Raw genomic sequence first — 22178 nt, forward strand, 5'->3', positions numbered from 1 at the left:
GGCTTTGCCCCTGCAGCGGGTTTGAATGCATGAACAGAGGAAAATGCTGCCTCTGATAATAAAATAGTTTGTAAATCCACTCCCTGTTACGGCCGAGAGGCCATTTAAACATATAGGATGGGGATTAGGGATTCCTGTTGTGAAGCATGGAGAAGCATGTTGGCCATGCTTTTCTGTGGCAGCCCTGAGAGTTTGCTCTTCCCTGCTGCCTTCCCTCTCGTTTCCTGACCCCAGCTGATGGCAGGAGGCAGCTGCACAATGATTTAAATCCATCCGAGCGTGGGCTACGGGTCCCGTCCCTCCCATACACGCGTTCCTGCCTCTGCCTTGCTGCAGCAGCAGCTCTCTTTGCGGTCAGCTGGCTGAAGACTTGGGTTTGGTGGGGGTTTTGACAGAGCAGGTTTTTCTCTTTTTTTTTTTTTTTGTTAATCTTGCTGAACCCCCTCGCTGCACTAGTCCTGCTGTCAGAGCATGGAGGAGAGCAGGGACGAGGATGGAGCCGTAAGAGGCCAGGCTCGGTCCGGCCGAAGCTGCTGGGACCGCAGCCCCTGCATTTCCTATGGGCACACTCATGCAGTGTTGCTCTCTCCAGCCCCAAAAGGCCATCAGTTGCCCCTTCCTTTCTCCCCGCTTCCTGACCTGCAGCCGCTATCAAACAGAAGCTAACTGGGGTCTAAGCTGCTGAATCAAAGCTCAGGGCTGTGGGTCACTGTGCTGCTGGGGCGAATGGAGCAAGTGTAAGATCTGGACAGCAGTAGATAGAAATCCGACTTTGATCTGTGCTGTTGCTGAACTGAATCATTGAGTAAATGAATGAGATAAAGAGAAGCTGCTTCTGTGAGAGGGGAAATCAAGCTTTTACAATGCTCATTAAAAGTTAAATTTAAGGATGAATAAAGGCAGTTTGGATATTTAATCACATATTATTTCTGGATATAACTACGGCAAATAAATCCCCGACCTTTCCTGATCCAGAGCTCAGCAACAAGTGGAAGAGCTTATTCATCTCCTTAGGAGGATTATGCTTGGTCACTTTCATCTGGAAGGACTGCTTGGTTTCTTACCTCTGCTATTGCCAAGTGCTGCGGAAAGGTACGGTCCTCGCCCCTTGCTTGGCGGTGGAGTGGTGGGCTCTGCAGGAGGAGGGCACGTGTTTGTAGGTGTCTTCTGCTCAAGTTCAAACATGAGAGGGACCGAGGGAAAACTGCTGGTTTATGGAATGGGTTGGCACTTAAAGTGTGTGGCAGGGAGCCTGAAACGGTGGTACGTGTTGGCTGGACAACACTGTGCAGGGATACCGAAAAATCAGGGTTATAGCCAGTACTAAGCCAAGGCTAATAAGGCCCGCTGAATGGGGTTTGCCTGCACAAAAGGGTTTCTACATGGCGGTTTCCTGCTTCTCAGGTACCCTTGTGCTTGTGTTTATCAGTGATCTGGGGTATGGTAGGCTGTGCCCCACTGATGGATGGCACATTGATTTTATGCTGCATCTGTGCTTGGAGACTGGTTGGGAATGGTGCTGGAGAGCCCTCCAGGTGCCTAGCAAAGGACCCTGGAGCTTCTGGATATTCGCACATCCTATGGCACAGGCGTCCTGCAACTTGTGTGCTTACGTTGGCTCAGCACTTCAGTGTGCTTGCCCAGAAAAATATAATAGAGCTGTTTTACTGTTTCACTGTTTCAGGTTCTTGTGCCATTCATCACACAAGAAACACCACCAGCAGAGAACTCAAAACAAGTGATTAGTAAGGGACTGTGCCATGCGAGCCATAGGCAGCCAGTGAGCTGGCAGCTTATCATGCACCAGCAGTGAATTTGTGTTTAAATAAGCGATGTGAACAGGAGGAATGCAAAGGAATAAAATTGCACGTGCCTTGCTGTGAGGACACTGCCAGCCCGGGGCTCTGATCCCTTCCTGCTGTGCTCTTGATAAAATGCAGTTTTGTGTCTCTTGCAACACGGCATTCCCTCAAGTCTGTGCAGACGTAGTCAGTGATCTGCTTTTAAGCTAACGCTACACCTTTTCTGCCTTCTGGACTTTGACAGCTTGAACCGCTCAGCCATGCTGTACGATCCTCTGTCAGGCACAGCCGGGAAAATCCCGCACCTTCCGCGCGGCAGCCGGGGAGCGCAGCGGCTCGTGGCTCTACCCCAGTCCCCGGTGATGCTTCTCCCATCTGCTGGGCCCGCGCTGCCGTGGGAGGTGGGACGGCAGCGGGGACAGACGCATCCCCACCAGCTCGAGGGCCAGCCAGGGCAAAAGGGTTTTGCTTGAGGTGGCATGTGGGAGGCGGGTGGGCTGCGTGCCCTGGCTCCCGTGTCCTCGGCCCAGGGTGCTCATCCCGGCCCCGGAGCCCGGGCTGACTTTGCATACCCTTCTCTCTGGAGCTTCTGCCATATGAAAGGTTTCCTAAACCTTTATATAGGGAGGAAGTAATTTTCCTTAACAAATAGATGTCTGCAGGCAGTGTTTTCCAGGCAGTGATGGAAAGCTGACTAAGGGATGAATTCTTCCAGCAGGTATTTGGATCTGCGTATTAGTAATTCCTTGAAATTAAATGTGAAAACCTGCAATGGCATGAGTTAATTGAGTTTTACATTCCATTAACTTGAGTGTTTTAGGTATTACTCTCAGGCAGAGTCAGCTGCCTTCGGGATATCCTAATTTGCACCAAATAAATATTTCATTTGTGCTAACAAAAGAAGGGGCTGTTCTTGAACTGTGCACATCTGCACAGAGTGAGGGTAAATGGGATGTAACGCATAGTGTTCATGAGACAATATTGTTTAGCCGGCCTTTTGCGTTGCCGGGGGGCAGGAGTGTCCGCCTCAAGTGTGGTGCAAGCATTGGTGGGGGGCCGGGGTTGGCACTGGCCGGCTCCCCAGGGCCAGGTCCCCTCCCGCTGGTCACAGAAGATGCTTCAGACAGAGGTTTCACCCAAGATGCGTTCCCATCTCCCAGTCCCTATCACTCTTGCACCGCCACACGCTCTCTCCTCTTTGTGTTATGTTTTTACATCCATGCTTTCACCTTTCTTTTGATTTCTTTACTCCGTTTTACTTCACAGTTGCTGCTCACAGTTATCTCCTGCTTCTCTCTTCCACTTGTTTTTTTCCCAGTTCTCCTTTTACCGTCACTTTTCAATGTTCTTAACCTGTCATATGGCTTGTCCTTGAAAAACCTGCATCTGCACAAACCCACCTCAAAAGCCCCAAGAAGAAATCCAAGGCACCGAAGGCCCCTGCCCCGCTGCCCCAGGCAAAGCCTGGGAGGTCAGTCCCAGACCCCAGATATGCAGGTGGTCCCCAGTGTGGGGTGGTGGAGATGGCCTCAAGATGAAGACATCTCTCCAGCACACAGATGGCTTAGTTAGCTGGGTGGAGAGCTGAAAGGATTTGTAGGAATTACCTGGGACTCATCAAGCAAGCTGCCTCATGTGCTATTTTCAAGGATTTGTTGTGTCATATATGATTCCTTTTTTTCCCAAGCAATCTGTTGTCAAAGACAAAGGTCTCTTCAGGTTATCTCACCTTCATCCTAAATTAATATTTTGACCAACTGCAGACGTAAATGCCTGACAGAGCCTGGGGCTCTGCTGCTCGGCAGGCGTGGGAGGTGCTGGTTCAGAGGGATGCGGAGGCTGAAATGACAGATTAGTGTTCTGCGCTTGCCTGGGTTACACCTGGTACAAGCTACCGTACTTGTGCCTTTCTGCCCTGAACACCTAATTTATCTCCTTCTCCTTCCTCCCCGCCTCGTTTGAGCAGTGGTACAGTATTGCTGTGAATGTCAGCAACGACTGCAGGACGAGCGTTGTGCTCAGTGTGAAGCCATCCCTCTGCTAGGTGTTCATCACTTCTCTCTTCTCTTCCCTTTCAGCTGCCCAGTTGGATAATATTGGCTTCAGCATTATCAAGAAATGCATCCATGCTGTCGAAACAAGAGGTAGAGCCGTTCACCAGATGGTCTTGTTTTGGGGGACGGCCTTGCAGCTGTTTGTAGTGGAGCAATTGCTTACCTGCTCTTTTCATGAACAAAAACGATTCCTTAACCCTCAGAGACCCACATCAGATAAACCCTGTAATATGCTCAGGCAGATGCTTTTGCTGAGACATGCATTTGCCCTGTGGCTGGGGTTAGCGGGGGTTAAGCAAACGTCAGGGGCAGAGTTAGGAATTAATGCACTGTATGTGCAAAATGGGGGAAGGGACCGAAGCCGGGGACTTCATTTGAGCATCCCTCCATGTGGTACTGCTGCAAAGTACTTCCTCTCATGTGGGATTAGAAATAGATCTGTGTTTCAATCCTTCCCCTAAATCTCTTGCGAAGACTATTTATATACAGATGGGCTATCTTGTTAGCATCTGAGCCCCTCACAGTGAAATACGGGTCTTGTTCTCACATCGTTTCTGAGAGCGCTGATGCCTGCACTAGGTAAGAAAGAGGCCTCACAGGAAACTTTGGGCTGAGTAGGGCTCTGAGCTGGCAGTATTTCTGCCTGTGTTCTTTCACCGGGGTCTTCTTCCTGCCCATAGGCAACGTAATATATTGTGGGCTATTCATATGTGACATTTTCCCCTATAATATTTGCAGCAATACAGAAACTGCTGTCAAGAGCAAAGGAACACCTGGGGGCAAATTAAAAAAAAAGAAACTAATGGGTAGGTCAGACCAAACAAGGCAAGTGCAGTTCTTGGGGAAAGTTCAGGGAACTCCAGCCAGGGAGGTGCAGCACACCCAACCTGGGGTGCTTCAATGGGAAGGGGCTTCTGTCACCACGTCCTTTGGCTGTTCTCTGCCCTAGCAAGTCTTTTGGTTCAAGGCCTCGTTGTTCCCTATATGAAGAACATGCAAAAGGCTCAGACCTCAACCTGAAGAACTTGGCACAGTAAAATTTTCCAAAACTGCCCTTGTGTTATATGTTAAGTGCAGATGCTTCATGGTGCAGCTATAGCTCCCTTGCTGACTGTGGGGTGGTGGAAAGGTGTCCTTAGATCTTTTATTCCTGAGCTAATTGGGGGTAATACTTTTAATCGATACATGAAAGCCTTGACATCAAACCCAGATTTTACCCGCTTCTATAATTTTGTACGTAGTTGGTGAGAGGGCTTTTATTATTTTTGCTATTAGAGAAGCCAAAGAAATGAAAGAAATGTTAGTAGCTCTTGTGACATTCTCCTAATAAGGTCTTTATTTTTCCTAGGGATCAATGAGCAAGGGCTCTACCGAATCGTTGGAGTAAACTCTAGAGTTCAAAAGCTGTTGAGTATATTAATGGGTAAGTATCTTGTATTTTTTTAAAGGCAAGTGGATTGTGCTGCTTTGAAGTCTTGCCAGCCAGGAACAGAGGCTCTTGTTGGGGTACCTAATCGTGGTGAATGTGCTCTTAGGACCACATGCTGTTAGAGGCCGGGAGGTCCCGGGGCACCACTGGCAGGTTGCTAAGGTAGGACTCATGTAGGACATTGCTTTAAAAGGTCTTCTGGTGCAGTCACTGGTGTCCTGCTCACATGCGCTATGAATTTTGGCAGCCTTCCCAAATACGAACTAAAATCTTCAAAGAAATAGCTGAAAGCTTTGGTTTTTAATCTCATACCTGCCACGTTGTTCCCAGAATACTTTTTAATTATTTTCTCTTGTGTGTTGCATGCTGCCTGTGGCTGTTCTTACTTTCCCCTTGGACCTTCTTGTGCCTGTTTTGACACGGTCTTGCTCAGACCTTCCAAGCATGTGTTTCCCTCATGCCTAAGGCATTGGATCCTGCAGTTCTGGGTGACTGGGAGGAGAGAAGGTGTCGGGTCACACCATGGCAGAGCTTGCTGTTGACAATGTGGGGCTCCTCTGAGCACTGGCCCCAACGTGCAGCCACCCTGCATCTGCCCAGTAGCTCTCAGAAACCTCTCCCCACCTCTGAGATGATACGATGGCAAGATGTGGTGTTGGCTACAAGTGCCTTTATGCTCTGAACCAGCATTCCTATGGGCCTAATCCGAGCACTGAAACATGTAGGAGCAAACAGGTCTTGTGACTGTCAGTGAGCTGGTAGTTGTTCCTGGTGCAGGGCTGGGACCACTACGGCTGACTTTTCCTGGAGTGGTTCCTTGTTGTTGGTGTTTCGTTTCCATGACCCCATAGCCACGCAAAGCCCTATTTTGGGTCATGCTTGTTGGTCTGCTTTGGAGAATCTGTAGCCTGACTCCCAGCCCAGCTTGTGTGTCAACAATAGCCCAGGGGTTATACTTGACCGAAAAAGAAATGCGAGGCATTTCCCTCTTTGGTCCTCTTGCTGCCTTCCCAGGTCTTGGCCCCTCCAGCAGAATCTCCCCTGCTCCCTGTGCCCTTGTCTATGGTCCAGGCTGGTGCTGAGGTTGGCCATGGCTGTGTGGGACCAAATGGACCATTTCATCCCCTGAACTGGCAGGTAGCATTTCCATCCCCCAGCTGCAGCCCTGTGGGAGTCTCTCTGTCTGGACATGCATGAGAGACACATTTGAAGAACCATTTTGAGAAAACACACACTTGGGTTGCAGCAGTGGCAGCTGCCCTCCACCAGTCCCAGCTCATGCTTCTCAGACTTGGCAAAACAACGTATGAAATAGGTGTAATAATGAAGAAACAAATGCTTAATAATTTGTTAGCGCCCTTATGAATGTGTTTGCTACCCCATGGGGGAAATAAGTGACATTTGTGGTCTTCTTCCTCTTTACATTGGCTTATTATCTTTTCTTTGCAACACGACTTCCTTTTCCTTGCCTTCACAAAATGCCAGTGCTCCTTTCTGTGTGTATTTCTCCTTGCAAAAAGTTTTAATCAGTTGTGTTTCACTTTCAACATCTTTCCTTCTCCTCTTCCCCCGTCTTTTCCCACTGTTAAGATGTTCACTGAGCAAAGCCCATGGTGGCTGTTACAGTTGTCAGCATTAACCTATGCAAAATTGATAATCTAGGGATAATTAGGAAACAGAAGGGTAAGGCTCTAAATCAGAGGCTGTCGCAAGGGGACCTCTCTGCACCAGTTTTGCCGTGGCATTTGAAAAGTTCGCTGCAGTCACAAGAGCTGGTGACTGACTCTTTTATTAGTAGAAGTTTGGCACAGGTTCTGGGGCATGTGAATATGTCCTGCTAGCCACCCAAGTACAGCAGATAAGCCAGAGCTGTCTCACGGCGCGCACATTTGGCACTATTGTGTTAGAGCATTGGTTAAAGAGCAGTGCTGCCCACCGATAAAAATAGGCTGGGGATTGGGTGCCCCATGGTGCAGCAGGCCTGACATGCCGGGTCCTCTGCTTACGCTTTTCATGCCGGTGTGCATCATCTTGCGAGCTAGCGGAGCAACTGATCCTGTTTTCTTCTTGCAAGGGCGGTCTCGGGCTGTGTCAGTTGTGGGTTGAGGTGGCGGGGCTGTGACAGATGGCAAAACTTGCTTGGTTTAAGAGCTCTCCGGAGCTGGGAGGGATTCAAAGTTTTGGACACCATCCAGCATCCATTATCTCCTCAGCGACTGAAGCCACTCAGCTGTCGACCTCATGTCTCATAATGCGGTGATATATTGTCGGTGGTTTTTCTTTGTCCCGGCACATCTTCATTAGTTGTTGGTGCTGGAAGCCCCATCGGAGGCGAGTGCGTGCCCGGGGCTGCTGCTCGGGTGGCCCAGTGCCTGCTGGAAGCAGGACCTCCTCTGGGGATCTCCCGTGCCGTCGATCACCGGGACGCTTTGCAAACCCCTGACTCCGTATCTTTCGCCGAATCGCAGGCGATTAAATCATCTTTGACAATCCCGGCGTTCAGGCTGTCTGTGAAGTCAGACAACGTGTCCGTTGTCAAATCCCCTTCTGTTCTCAGCTGCCCTCGAGGCTCTGACGTCCTGCCGGTAGCGGCACCGCTCCGCTCAAACGCTCGTGTTCGGATCCAGCCCTCGTGAACGGAGGAGCCAAATTGTCCTTACAACTTCAGGTTTCCCTTATATTTAGAAATGAATGTGGGCAGCGTTGCTGATTCACATGCAGTTTAAATGGCAAAAAGATCAAGTTTCCCTGAGCGGTGGCTGGTGTCAGTGACGCTGCCGGGAAGGCCTTTGGCACGAGGTGTCTCTGCAGGAGGTCGGCACTGCGCTCGGCCGACGGCGGAGCAGAGCCTTCCCGTGGGCAGCAGCCGGGTCAGGGACAGCGCAGGTCTCGGGCTTGGGCAGAACAGCTTGTCTTTCTGTAAATCGGGGTGAAGCGGGGAGGGGTGCCTCCCCCAGGGCTCGTGGGAGGCAGGTCATCTGTGGCAGAGCAAGCTGCCTTTCCCTAGCCTTCACCATCACCTTGCACCGTCAAAATGAGGACAGAACTCAACAAGTAAGAGTTTTATCGGAGCTCCCTTGAAAGGGTTTATTGTGGAAGTGTGTGCACACAGGACGGCGGTGGTACCAGCAGATGACAGCAAGTTGACTGGGAGTGTTGATCTGCTGGAGGGCAGGAAGGCTCTACGGAGGGATCTGGACAGTCTGGATCAATGGGCCGAGGCCAGTTGTATGAGGTTCAACAAGGCTCAGTGTCGGGTCCTGCACCTGGGTCACAACAACCCCACACAGCGCTACAGGCTTGGGGAAGAGTGGCTGGAAAGCTGCCCAGCAGAAAAGGACCTGGGGGTGCTGGTCGACAGCCAGCTGAATATGAGCCAGCAGTGTGCCCAGGTGGCCAAGAAGGCCAACAGCATCCTGGCTTGTATCAGAAATAGTGTGGCCAGCAGGACTAGGGCAGTGGTCGTCCCCCTGTACTTGGCACTGGTGAGGTGATACCTTGAATACCATGTTCGGTTTTGGGCCCCTCACCCCAAGAAAGACATGGAGGTGCTGGCGCGTGTCCAGAGAAGGGCAACAAAGCTGGTGAAGGGCCTGGAGCACAAGTCTTCTGAGGAGCAGCTGAGGGAACTGGGGCTGTTTAGTCTGGACAAAGGAGGCTGAGGGAGACCTCATCACTCTCTACTACTACCTGAAAGGAGGTTGTAGCGAGGTGGGGGTCGGTCTCTTCTCCCAAGCATCAAGCAATAGGATGAGAGGAATTGGCCTCAGGTTGCACCAGGGGAGGTTTAGGTTGGATATTAGGAGAAATTTCTTCACCCAAAGGGTTGTCAGGCATTGGAACAGGCTGCCCAGGGAAGCGGTTGAGTCACCAGCCCTGGAGGTATTTAAAAAGCGCGTAGACGGGGTACTCCATGACATGGTTTAGTGGGCATGGATGGTGGTTGGACTCAATGATCTTGAAGGTCTTTTCCAACCTAAATGTTTCTACGATCTGCTGCTGAAACTCAGCACTAAGATGAGCAGAGCGTTACAGTGTCTGATCTGCTCTTCTTGCTCCTTCCCAACGTGAGCCATGAGGGCTGGTGAGCGGGACTTCCTACGGCCCCTTGCTGCTGGGATATAGTATGTCCTATGGCTGTTTTGGAAATCTCTCGATCCACCCAGGCGCAGGTGAGAATTATGGCTGGGTGATGAGGTGGTGCCCCAGGCGGTTCCCCTTGCCCTGGAGAAATCGGTGAGGAATTGAAACCAGCTGTCTTACGTGAGCAGCTTTCTCCATCCCAGGGAGCAGATGGAGAAGTTCCCTAGAAAGGGCTCTGGGCGATGGCCGTGTGGGATGGGCTGTGCCGCAGCCGGGGGCGGCTGCCTCGGGGAGCGTCCCCGGCATTGCCTGTGAGTGTCTCGCTGCGGTTCCATCACGACCGTGGGTTTGGGGGTGTCTGATCAGCCCGCGCTTCCCTCCCCGTTGCCGTGCCGCGGCCAGCCCCGTTCCCTGTCCCGTGGCACCCGTCCCATCACCTGGGGTCCGCAGGGATGAACGCGTGGAGATGAATGGGGCGCCCGTCCCCTCCGCTGCTGCTGCTGTTTGCCCCCCGGAAGAAAACAAGGCAGCAAAACTAATTTTGGGGGAATGGGGATGGATTCCTCCCGCCCCTGAATTACTGTGTAGATCCTGCCGTAAAAAAGCACGTTCTAATTTCTTCTTGATTTAGATCTGGAGTGCTGCAGGTCCCTTTTTTCTCCTCAAATATCGCCCTTTGGTTTCGCAGCCTGGGGAGAGCCAGGAAACGTGTCCTGTGTGGCATTTGTGACCACGCAGAGTGAGTGAACAGGAGCGGGGGTGATGCTGCAGCGGCTGGAAGTGTCATGGGGTGAGCAAAGTGCTTTCTTCAGTCTCTGCTGGAATAAAAAGCTTGGGGAAGTTAATTTTGCACTCCCTTTCCCCCTACCCTTCCACTTCAGCCTTTTCCATATCTGCTAAGAGACGTCAGATTAGTAATTTACAGCAATAAGCAACTTCAGGGTTAATACTGAATTTGGCCTGTGGGTGCTTTTGCAGGCCCTATTTCACATTTACACCAGTTCATGTGGAAATGTGTCCTTGTGCAGAGACAGAAGTTCGCTGTGGTGCTGGCTGCAGCCATCTCTACCTGGGGAGACAGATGCTACATCTGTAACCCACAAAGCTAACTTTTTGCAGACTCATAAATTTGAAGGTCAAGGGGAACTGATTATCTGCTCCGAGCCTTTTCATGAGACCAACCGTAGAATTTCACCTAGTGTTTCATGAATCATGCCTATAAACTCCTGGATGGGCTTTTGAAAAGACATCCAGTCTTGAGTTGTTTGTTCAACTTCAGTGGAGGCCTTGCTATTAAAAAGGTTCTTTTTAAAAAGGATTTTTTTCTTTTTTTGTTTTTCTTTTTACTATGCCAAGCTTATCTTTAATCTATTAAAATTGCCTCCTTAAAAAGGTAGTGCAATAGGAAGTTGCCTTGGCATTGACGAGGAAGGATGGTGCTCATTTGTGTGATTGCTGGGAGACACACGTGATCTTTGTGTGAATATACATTTCTTAAATGTTTACTTTTTCAAGTGCTCCTCTTGATGTTTTTTTTTAATTAAAATAAACCCTTTGCCCTAAGGGAAAGCCTAACTCTTATTCAGTGCATTCTTCTAATTAGTTTTAAAATTACACTGTGCTTACCTATTGCTTTAAAATTCAAAAGCTCATTATACGTGTCTGTGAAAAGACAAATACCCACTGAGCTGAATCCGTGGGACCAGATGGTGTCGGCAGCTGTATCTGGCGTCAGGCTTGGCCTTGGTCGCGGTGAGCGCCTCTCTGCGCCTGCTCCGGCTCTCCGGGGACGCTTGGCACGTCCGTGTCACTGAAAGGACCCACGGCCGTGTCTCCCGGGGTCCCTGCAGAGGTTTCCCAAGGATCTCGGTGGGAGCAGGATCCCTGTTGTGTTTCCAGGTCCTGTTCACCCACGGCTTGGTGCAGTCAAAGCCTTCAGCTCCATTTGTGCTCTGGAGCGGTTGAGAGATTCCAGGACCGAGTTAGCAAAGAGCGTTCGTCAAACAGCATCCAAGCAGGAGAGAAACAACATGCTTGCACCTGCAAATGGGGCACGTTCGTGCCCTGCTCTTCCCTCCCACCCAGCTGCGACCGGCGCAGCGCTTCTCGCTTCTGGCGTGGAGGAGTCGCTGTCTGTGCTCTCGGTGCTCGGCGCTCTGCGTGAGGTATCCACGGCCGAGCCACTTAACGCCAGTCTGATGGTGGCTTTCGAGATGACTGCCTGTAATTGTCAGCAAAGATTAAAAAATAAATGCCATCCGCGTTGGTGGCTGCTAGGGGCGGGTGTGCGGATGGCAGCGGTCACCAAGGAGCCCCCCCGGTGCGGCCGGCTCGGCTCCGGCCCCCGTGGCAGCGGGGTCCCGGCGTGGGTGGAGGTGCCGAAGAGGGGAGCGGTCGCTGCTTCCTGAAGGCTCTTTTATTGTCAAAGCATTAAGGTATTTTCACAGAAATCAGTAAAAATAGCGCGTTATTGATCTCACTGTGGAACTTTGTGCAAACAGGTCTGGCTTCCTGACCTGGGTTGGTGGTTGGCAGAAAGCAGGGAGAAGCAGAAAGCTGCAGACTCCTGCGAGCGCGGTCTGCCGGCGGCTGGTTCAGATCTGCCTTGGGAAGGAACAGGCTGCTAGTCTGGAGCCTCCTATTTACTTTGTCCAGAACAGCTGCGCGTTTTTTTGATTTCTTTAAAGGAATTTTTAAAAGGAAAGAGAGGAGGGGAAAAAAATGCAGAAAGGAAGGGAAGGCCCTGGAGGAGATGGAGAAAAGTACGCTGCAGTATTCGACAATGAGAATAGAGGCGCTTCGGAGGGTCCCTCTTTCCGGACGCTCGCACTGCGCAGAGCTGGAAACCGGCGGGAGGGAGGGCAGATCCCCGGTTCCTGTGGGACCTGTGAGCCGGTGCTGGGAATCCCGGGCAGAGATGGGGTGTGGGGTAAGGGCGGGCAGTGCCGAACCCCCTCGGCACAAGCGCCGAGAGTGCGGCGGGGTGCGAGGCTGGCACGCGTGCAGTTTTGCGTCGTGGGACTGGATTTCCTCTGGATGCATTGGCGTTGCGGCTGTGCGGATGCCCCGTTCCTGCAGAGCGGTGCCAGGGGCTGGAAGCGTAGTGCGATGCGGGGGTGCGGAGCTGGTCCTGGGCCCCTCGCACCGAACTGCGGCCAGGCGAGCTGCTCCCCTGGGAGGCTGCTGATGCCGATTGCCGGGAAAGGCTGGCTGAGGCTGTGCGTGGCACCGCACTGGTGGTACCTCAGTGCCCTCAGACCCGCCACATGTCCTGGGGTGCCAGTTTGGCCGATGCTGGGATGGACATGCTCCAGGAGCCGTGCCGCTCCCCTCTGCCTGGCTCTGGGAGAGCGTCCTGTGGTTTCAGGATGCTCCTGCCCACCTTCTCCAGGGTCTCGTTGCAAAGTTTGCATCAGGCCATTACAAAGTGTCACTCAGCGTCACCATTTATACCTTTCCTGCACGTCAGTAATGCTCTGGGTGCTGGCTCAGAACAGCCTCGTGCTGCAAAAAGCAGCTGTCAGTTGGGAAGCGCAAACCCGCGCTTCTCTGCAGAGCTCGGTGCAGCCCGTCCTGCAGCCGTCCATGCGAGCTGCTGCGGGGGTCAGCCTCTGCCCCAGCCCGGGGGGGCTCGGCTGGGAGCTGGGCTGATGGGAGCCACGTTCGGAGAGTTTCCCGGGCACGCGATGCTCTGCGGGGCTGGAGAGGATCTCTTCCTCCTGCTGGTGAGGGTACGCGGTTCAGAGTGGGTGGGAGTGATCCCGGCAGCTTTGTCAGACAATAAATTGGGGGTTCAGCCACGCTGGAGAGCTCAGCGGGGGGACGGATGCAGTGTCTGCTTGGCATCAGCGGGAAGAGGGTCTCGATGCCTGGGGCTGGGACCTGGTGGGACCTGGTGAGCATAGCCAACAAAAGCATCGTATAACACAGCTTGTGCCTCTCGGGTATCCTTTGCCGTTGACTTGTCAAAGCTGAAGCTGTCAGGAGAAACTAGTTATTGCCAGAAGGCATTTTGGAGATCCATTCGTGTTTTCATCTAAGGCAGCCGTGGACGGTCAGGAGCGTGAATCCTCGGACCTCGCTTCTGTTCGATGGTGGGAACAAGGACCTGGGAAGAAGCGTCCTTGGAGGACGGCAGTGCAGAGGTGTGCGGGCGTCAGCTGTAGCTTGGAGACCTTCCTCACGAGCACCACGAGAGCCACGCTCGCCAGCCGTGCTGGCAGCCAGCTCTGCGCAGCGTTACGTGCGGTGCTTGGTGACAGTGTGGGGACGAGCCACGGCGAGGGGCTGCAGTGGGTGGATGCGGACGGCGGCTCGATCGCTGCCATCGCTCGCTGACGTTGCGACGTCTCGTTTGTTGTGGGGTCCGGGCTGGGTTCTCCCCGTGCCGGGAGGTTTGCCGTGGTACCCGATGCTCCCCGAGGCTCGCTGCTCGCGGCGGCTCAGGGGCTGTTGCGGAGCCCCGTGTCTGCTGTGGGGGTGGAGGAGGGTGAATTGGGTATTTGAAAATTAAAGATGGCAAGAAACAGCCTGTGGTGGGGAGGGTGGAGGAAGAGAACAGGATGACATCAAGAGGCCAAGGGTGACAAAACAAACTGCAGCGCGGTTCTGCCGCGCCGGTGACCTTCCCAGCCGGAGCCGCTGCTGCGCTCTGTGCCCTGCACCGCTTCAAAACATGCCGGGTGCTTCTCCTCTCCCTCGCCGCTAGCGCAGCTCAAACCAGGCAGCATCGCTGCTCCCCCCCCCCGCCCCCGCGTACTTTGGCAGTGGCGAGAGGCTCCCGGGTGGTGGCCATCCCCGGGGGTCCTGCGGGTATTCCTGCTCTGCGAGGTGACGGGAGCTTCCTGGTCCAAGGCCACCTCCCAGTCAGCGTCGGGCCGGCGAGGACGGCGCGTGGTGGCACATTCCTGGGGGGGTGAGCTGAGCAGATAACGGCGGATAACGGTGCAAATGCCAGCTGTGCCGAGCCCATCCGCGTGCAGCATCCCTGCTTCCTCCCTCCCGTCCCAAATGAAACGCAGCCGTGGAGCCGAGGGAGCACGGAGCTGCCTTCCCACACCCTCCGCGGGCTCCAGGGACTCTTCCCCGCCTGGGGCCGGAGAACGAGCCGCCTCCTGTCCCCCCGCACACCCGGGCACCTCTGCCACCCCGTCTCGTCCTGCCGCCTGCTTGGCAACCCACCGACTGCCACGAAGGCCGTGCCACCGTCGCTCACGTTGGTTTAGGCTGCGGCAATGCCTTGCAGCCTACTTGGGGCTGGGATTTTCTGCTGAGTCCTGGAGGGGGGGGGTTCTGTTTGTCTGGGCTCGTGTTGTGTTTGTGCCCTGCCCTGTCACTACTGTCGCTGAACACCACAGTCTTGTGTAACGTCACGCTTTGAGTCAAACTGCTGATCTCATTGCTCATGATTAATGTTTTTCTTTTCTTTTTCTCGTCCCATGCAAGTGAGCATGGCCCGTCTCGTGTAATAAACTCTGCTTCCCTGCAGAAGTGTCTGTTGGGGATTGGTTTGTGGTCACTGGGCTGAGGAATAGCAAATAAAATGGGACGTGACAGTCTTCCCACACAGCTGAGCTGGTATGAGCTGGTATAAGCTGGTATTATCTTCACTTTGGTTCACTTTTTTTTTTTTTGTCTTTTTCCTTAGATCCCAAAACAGCTACAGAAACAGAAACAGAGATCTGTGCAGAGTGGGAGATAAAGACCATTACTAGTGCACTGAAAACTTACCTGAGGTAAGGCAGAAAAGCCTCATCTGTCATGTGGCTTCGATTCGGTGACAAGTCTGGGGCATTAGTGCCTGTTACTGCAGATTCTTAACAATAGCACTTTAATAGAAACAAAGAAGAAACTGCTCTTCAAGAATTTATTCTGGCTTTTCCCGTGACCCTCCAGCATGTTTGAGTGGGATCTGGGGAACATGATCAGCTCCCTGACAGATGCATGTATCGTACAAACATGATTTTAGAAGCTCATTCTTGTTTCCCCTGCCTTGATGTAAGCTTTTCCCTAAGCTTTTCACGATGGGCTTCCACCTAATGAGCATGTGGCAGAAGGTGAGCACAGTGCTCCTCTAAGGGCCATGGCTGTAGTGCTTTTTCAGAACTGGGCGCTGAGCTTTATTGTAGTAATAATTTCTGTATGCAAGTTGATGCTATTATCATTGTGGGTTACCTTCCCAAAGGGTTAGTTTGTTGGCAGCAGTCAGCATCTCATTATCCACAACATGCTTCTACCTGTTGCGACTGCAGCTTCTTGCTTGCTGTTGCTGTTCTGTGTGTTGGGTTTTATTTGAGAGAGAGAGCGCGCACAAGAGAGAGGCTAAATCCAATTAGGGTGATAAGTATAATTAGCCTGGTGGATCTCAGCCTAGAAAATCACAGAACACTACATAATTCTGCATGATTGGCAACCTTTGCTCCAGAGTTTGAACTGTTTGCAAAGCAATGAAGAATGTCGGCAGCACCAAGATGTCCCATCGAAGGGATGTGGAAGTGGGAGGGGAGAATGGGGAATTTAATGGGAATGGTGACTGTTAAAGTTTTATGACTAGGCTTGTTTCTCTTTTTAATTTCTTTTTAAACTTACTTGGAAATCATAGGCTCACTGACGTCCTGAAACTCTGTGCTACTGTGTAACTGAAGGGATGCTAAAATTAAAAACGAATTCAGTGTGGGGCAGAAAAGGGAGGAAGAATAAATCAAAGCTACTTCAATAGATCATATTCCTTCTGATGGGGAGAATTAAGTAGAATTGCTGTTGCTTAATTCTGCACTTTTAAAAATGGAGCTGAATTTATGGTAAGGGCAAAGCTTTATTTCTGTGGATTGTATTACTCAGATGTGTTTTGTGCATGTTACCTTTTTATCTTCCAGAATGCTTCCAGGGCCGCTCATGATGTACCAGTTTCAAAGGAGCTTCATCAAAGCTGCAAGTGAGTTTGTTGATGTTTATGGCACCGTCTGAAAGAGGAGCGTAATTTGCAAGTAACTGAGCATAACCTCTGCCCTGCTGCTTCCCCACCAACCTCCTTGTTCTTAAGTCCCGGAAAGTAGAATAAGAATGGAGAGACAAGGGGCGTGTTGTTGTTTGGGACTTACCGGATGAAAAGGAAACGCGGATGGTGCAGGGGGAGTGGAGAGCTGGCTGGTGGCAGTAGCTGCTGCTGCAGCTCTGTCTTATTTTGACCATCATCTGCCAAAATGAGGCAGGCTGTTGTTCAAACACCACCTGTGGTGCTTTGATGAGATCAGTTGCGGTTCTGATGTCTGTGCCACTTTCCTTTGACTGCCCTGGGAGGGTGCTTGTATGAGAGCAGGTAGGTCTCCGTTGGCGGCTGTGCCACCTGTGCGCACGTGGATGGGACCAGGGGGTCAGGAGGGCTCACGTAGTCCGTGGCCACATCGGCGGTGCCTTCCTTGAACGGCTCCTGCTTAGGCTGTGGGGGCAAGTCTGCCAGCACCTGCGGACCCAACCAGCCTGTGGAGCACCTGATGCGACAACCTCGCCGGGCGCTGTGCTGAGCACATCCCGGCGGTGCTTGGGAACACGTTGAACAGGAACATGCTGATGTTCCCGTTGCTGGAATCGGAGAAACACTGCTTACCGCCAGCCCCTGCCCTGATCACAACTGGCTTTTCACACAGCTGGCATCTGCTCTCAGCTCACCGTTTCAGCCCATTAGTTTCGTCCTTTTGGAAACAACTGGTTGGAGCTGGCAGAAAGGAAAAGTGCCGTTGAGAGTATCCGCAGCGTGCCTGGGTGCAGGGTGGAGTAGGTCCCTGGGATGTCTGTCACTGCTAGTGTTCAGGCCTTGCATGCCTCTTTCCATAATAACCCCCCTGATGCGGAGACAAATCATCTTTTCTTTCCAACACAGAACTGGAGAATCAGGAATCGAGGGTGTCAGAGATCCACAGCCTCGTTCATCGGCTCCCAGAGAAAAACAGGCAGATGCTGCACTTGCTCATGAACCACTTGGCAAAGTACGTTTATGACTGATATGTTTTTCTCTCCTTTTTCCACTTCCTCTGAAAGTTAATAGTGGTAGAAAAGTTTCCTTGTGTGTGTATGCGGTGTTGAGTCATATCTGGTTGGCGAGTAACTGGAAACCCGTGTGTGAGCGAAACGGGGGCTGACAGAGGGAGCGGTGCAGAGGGAGGGAGGGGGCTGTCCCGCTGACCCACGTCCCTGCCGGCCCCTGCCTGGGCGGCCGTGCCCCGGCCCCGCGGTGGCAGGAGGAACCCATAGGCTACGGGGCATTTAGCATTGCTTTTAATGGCATGGTAATGGGGTTCAGCTAACCAGAAGGCAGAGCGGAGGTTAAGCTCCTCACTGGCTTGCAGATCAAGCCTAGTATTAAAGGACTAAAAGCTATTTCTTTGCTACAATAGAAGACTGTTCTGGGGCATATTTTCTGCCTTTATGCAACCTGATGAATCAATACTTCTAGGTCACCTTGAAACTCTTCGAGGGCAAAGGGATTGAATAATTTTTTTGCTTTCAGTGATAGAGCTGACCTATAATTTCCCGTCTTCTTCCTGCTCCTGCTGGTTACCATGGAAACCTTTGATTAGTGTTTGAAAAGTGAAAGCATCATCAGGTGTTTGTGCCAGCCTCAAGGCTGCGGGGTCGTCCCTGCCCTCGCTGTTTGCACCGGCGCTGCATGAGCAGGAGGGATTAGGCAGGACTTGCAAACCTGGGGAATGAGTTAATCGGCATAACTGTTTAGAAGAAGGTCTGGGAGAACCTGAATTTATCTGTTTAAGAGAAGAAGTAACAAATGGTACTTGAAATAGGCTTAAAAATGACTCCAGATGCTTTCTTATGACACAGGTTTGTATCAGTTCCATGGACTCCCCAGCAAGGCTGTTAAAAAACAAAGAGCTGGTTTAGATCTTGGTTTCAAAACCAAGCATTTACAGGCTTAAGCCAAGGGCCAGGCAGTTCCAGGTACTCCCACCAGCCAAATATGTGCGAGGAATCTCGTAACCGCTTAAGTGCTTTTCATTTAAAGGAAAACCTGGTGGTGGTTGAGTGAGAGACATGGAGAGGGGAGGCAGGTAATACAATGGGTTTCATGCTGCTTTAGTAGGGAAGGAACTAAAACAAAACACAAACAAGCAGTGAGCATAGTGGTGCGTGCTATGTTAGGAAGAGAAACGGCTCATAGTGGTTATTTAATGGGAAAAAAATTATCTCAGAGGAAGGCAGGAAGCCGAGGAGCGAGAGCCTGCTCTGCTGAGCCCGCCGCCCTGCAGAAGCTCTCCCGGCCCTGGTGCTGTTCCCGGGGGGGTCCCGGGCTGTGGGGGGCCAGAGGAACAGCCAGCCCCCGGCACGGGCCTTCCGGCATCCCTCCTGTGTCAGTCCTGCAGCCCCTCACAGCGGCTCTCCTGCCGTCTGCTCCGGGGCCACCCGGCAAGGAGGACCTTGCTCCAGGAGCACCAGGAGGGCAGCCTGGTCCGGGTCCCATTGCTGTGGCTCTCGTAAATGAGCCGGTTGAGGCACCGGTATCATAAAGCCAGATTAAAGACGTTGTGGTGGAGATAAAGCTTCCCATCTGCAGAAGGTGTTTGGAGTGAGGGAGGGGGTGGCAGAAGGGGTGGGGGGCCTGGCTGCCCCGGGTGACCTGCGTGGGGAAGGGGGATGCTCCGGGGTGGGGACCGGCCGGGGTTTGGGTGCTGCCCCATCCCTGGCGGGGGGAGCTGAGAGCTAACACAGGCAAAACCGAAGGGCCCCTTCCTGACCCTGTCGAGCTGGGCTGCGCTTCTTGGAGGGGATTGCCTCATCTGTTTCTGGTGTTTTTTTTATTTTATTATTATTTTAAGTAATGTATGAATAATCAAGATTTGCATTTTTATCAGATGAGCTAAAAAAATATTTCTCACAGTATTACTGCGGAGATCTCTTACACTAATAGCAGAACTGTATCGGTCAAATAGAGAGTCTGTCCCACATCATCTTACATCTCTTGGTTTTTTGGTTTCTGTGTTCGCTGTTGCTTACTGAAAAGTGACATGGGGCTCTTCATGTGGCATGGGGCTCCAGTTAATGACAGTAATAAAACCGTGCTAGCAGAGCAGATACATTAAAAAATGGCAGTTATTAACACAAATTAAATATCAGCCGGGATAAATGCCTCTGAGGTGGCTGAGCAGCGCCCTTCCTTCTGCGCAGCAGAGAAGTGTCGTGGGTTTCCCGTGACGGCTGGGTGCCCCCCCCCAATTCGGCATGCAGCGAGGGGGGCTCGCACCCCAGCGGTCCCCGGGCGGGCAGGGGGACGCCGGCACTCCGGCTCCTGGGGGAAAGCACCGCTGCTCCCGGGGCACAGGAGGGGAAAGGAGAGCTGGAGGCGGCGGGAGGACAGACGCTGAGGACAGGCACAGGCAGGGTGGAGGGAGGGGAGTGTATAAATAGAAAATGAAGTTGATTTCTGCCTCTTACTGCACCTCTAAGCCTGTTTGCGCTGCCTCCTGTCTCACGTTCAGGTGTCCAGGCAATTACCCACTGTGAAATACAGAGAGAGCGTGAGCAATCCCTGTCCGTGCTCCTTCGTCAGGAACGTAATGCTGCAGATTTCCTCCTCTGCTCTACAGACCCTGGTTCCAGTGAGAGTTGCTATTATGTTATCCTTTGACCTATGAGTAGGTGAAACCTTTAATTTTCCCTCTTGGGACATGCTCGCGCTGTCAGGATTCCTGTGATAACCCCAGCTGTGATTTACTGTTCCTGAAAGAGAGGAGATCTATTTGTTCTGATGTTTTTCCATGGGGATTTCTGCAGGAAAGCCTGGACACCCGCAGTCCGGACCGTCCCAGTAAGCCCCATGCCTGCATCTGCTGGCCCTGCCAACAGGCATGTCTGAGGCCGCAGCAACTGAAGTTAGTGAGACTCTGGATGACCTTAAAAATAGCCTGGTTTCTCTTGTCTCAGGCCAGAATAGCCCATGTCTTTCAAAGAATTGAAAGGCAAACCCAACACATATCTTCTCCTGTTTCTTGTAGCTGTTTTAGTTACCAGAGTCACTATTGCTTAGTCAGTCTGTTAATCCTTGGAGCTTTCAGTGTTTGCAGGGGATGGCTGGTGAGAGTGCTCCTCACCCCCTGCTTTAAAAATAAGAAATACACTTTTTAAAAAGCTACATGAAGAACCGATGCCAGTAGACGTGGTGAGCTCGCTGTGCGAGCGTGTGTGGTACCCGAGCACCCGCGGCCGTGACGCTGCCGCTCGCCACTGCGGGCTCCCCGCTCTCCCAAATGCCTTTTCCAGCACCATTTTTTAGCAGTTTGTGCCCAGCCTTCCCTGTGCCCGTCGGGGCAGCAGGCTCGAGCTCTGCATGGCATGGAACTCCTCACGCTGTCTTCAGGGTTTTCTCTCTCTTTATTCTGGGATTTTTTCCCCCCACTGTTTCTGGCTGGGAAAGGAGGAAAACAATCCTTCCTCGGTGCTGCAGAGCACCTTGGGTGCAGCAGGCTGTCCTGCAGCACGTCACCTAGCAACACGCTCCTGCTCGCACGCTTCTGAGCTGTTTTGCTGCAGATATCTCCTTTTGGCCCAGCACCTATCTCCAAGGATGGCTACACTATAGTTTCAGATGCTTTTTTTATCAATAGAATGTGCCATCTCTGATTAAACCAATTTTTTTTTTCTGCCAAATGAGTTAAAGCAGTTCAAAGTGAAGCAGAGGCACCCGCGGTGCTGCCAAGCTTGCAGGTGGCTGCGCCAATGGTGCTGCCGGGAGTGGAGCTGGTTGCAGAAAATTGCCATTTTTGTTAGTGGAGCTGCGATATCATCACTGTCTTCTTCTTTTTTTAATGTACTTTCTCACCAAGGAGTAAGTGCTTTGAAGGTGCAGAGCAGGAGGATTTCATTCTGATTATGCTTCAAGCATTTAGGAATTTTTTTTTTTTATTTTTTTTTTACGGGACATAATTTGACATCTGAGCCTTGCCTTGTTCTTGTGGCAGTGAGATCCAGGTGCTCCAATACAGCTGGTGCCGTGCTTGTGCACCCTTCGGCGGGGCTCCTGAGACCGTCCTGCGGCTCTGCATCGCTCCGTGCATCGCTGCTGCTGCTCCGTGCATCCCCCCGGCCCGAGGAGCAGGGCTGCCCCTGCCTGTGCGTCCGCTCCTCTCCTGGCAAAAGGTCAAAACAATGAAGGAGGCTGCAGAAGAAATGTGTGTACGTGTATTTAGCAGAATTAATTATCTTTAATCATTCACAGCTGCGGCCTGGCCAGCAGTGACTAGTTCCCTTTTTTTTTGCTGCGGTGGTGTTTTCTAATTTACGTGTTTTAACCAACATGATAGTGATTGCTATCTCTAGCACAAATTGTTTTCCACTTATCAGTGCGGATGGTTTCCATGGGCTCTGCAGGGCGGCTGCTATCAGCCACAGCCCCACAGATACAGCAAAACCAACCCTCTGTTACAGCCCCTCGGCGGGCCAGGGCCGGGGCTGGACGTGGAGCGAAGCGCGTTTCGGAGGGCTCTCTGCTGAAGAGGGCTTGTTGGCAAAGGAGAAGAAGAAAAAAATCCTCCAGGTCTTCTGCCTAAAAATACAACCCGGCACTTGTTTTCCTTCACGTGGAGCAGTCCCGTCCTTGGCAGCCCCGCGCCGCGCTCCCCAGGCTGCGCTGCCCGAGCAGAGCCCCGTGGGAGCCGGGGTCACCGGCAGCGGCGCGGCGCTCGCCACGGCGTGCTCGGTGCCCGGTGGCTTCAGGAAACCCACCGAGGCACCTCCGTAGGACTCGGGGTGGCTGCTTCCCCAGAAACGTGCTTTTCCTTGGGTTGTTTTCCCCGTTTCCCCCCG

General features: G+C 52.2%; 1 protein-coding gene across 3 annotated transcripts in view; it reads left to right on the top strand.

The window, feature by feature from the left end:
* The window catches only part of ARHGAP26 (Rho GTPase activating protein 26), a 155581-nt gene that overhangs the window by 71089 nt on the left and 62314 nt on the right, over window positions 1–22178 (top strand). For all 3 annotated transcript variants that reach the window (XM_069772772.1, XM_069772773.1, XM_069772771.1), the window contains exons 13-17: window positions 3881–3946; window positions 5205–5279; window positions 15016–15103; window positions 16244–16302; window positions 17248–17353. In XM_069772772.1, coding sequence (XP_069628873.1) covers window positions 3881–3946; window positions 5205–5279; window positions 15016–15103; window positions 16244–16302; window positions 17248–17353 — 394 coding nt within the window. The remainder of the gene's footprint in view (window positions 1–3880; window positions 3947–5204; window positions 5280–15015; window positions 15104–16243; window positions 16303–17247; window positions 17354–22178) is intronic.

The sequence above is a fragment of the Haliaeetus albicilla genome, chromosome 27 (genome assembly GCF_947461875.1).
Source record: "Haliaeetus albicilla chromosome 27, bHalAlb1.1, whole genome shotgun sequence".
In the NCBI taxonomy this organism is placed as follows: domain Eukaryota; kingdom Metazoa; phylum Chordata; class Aves; order Accipitriformes; family Accipitridae; genus Haliaeetus; species Haliaeetus albicilla.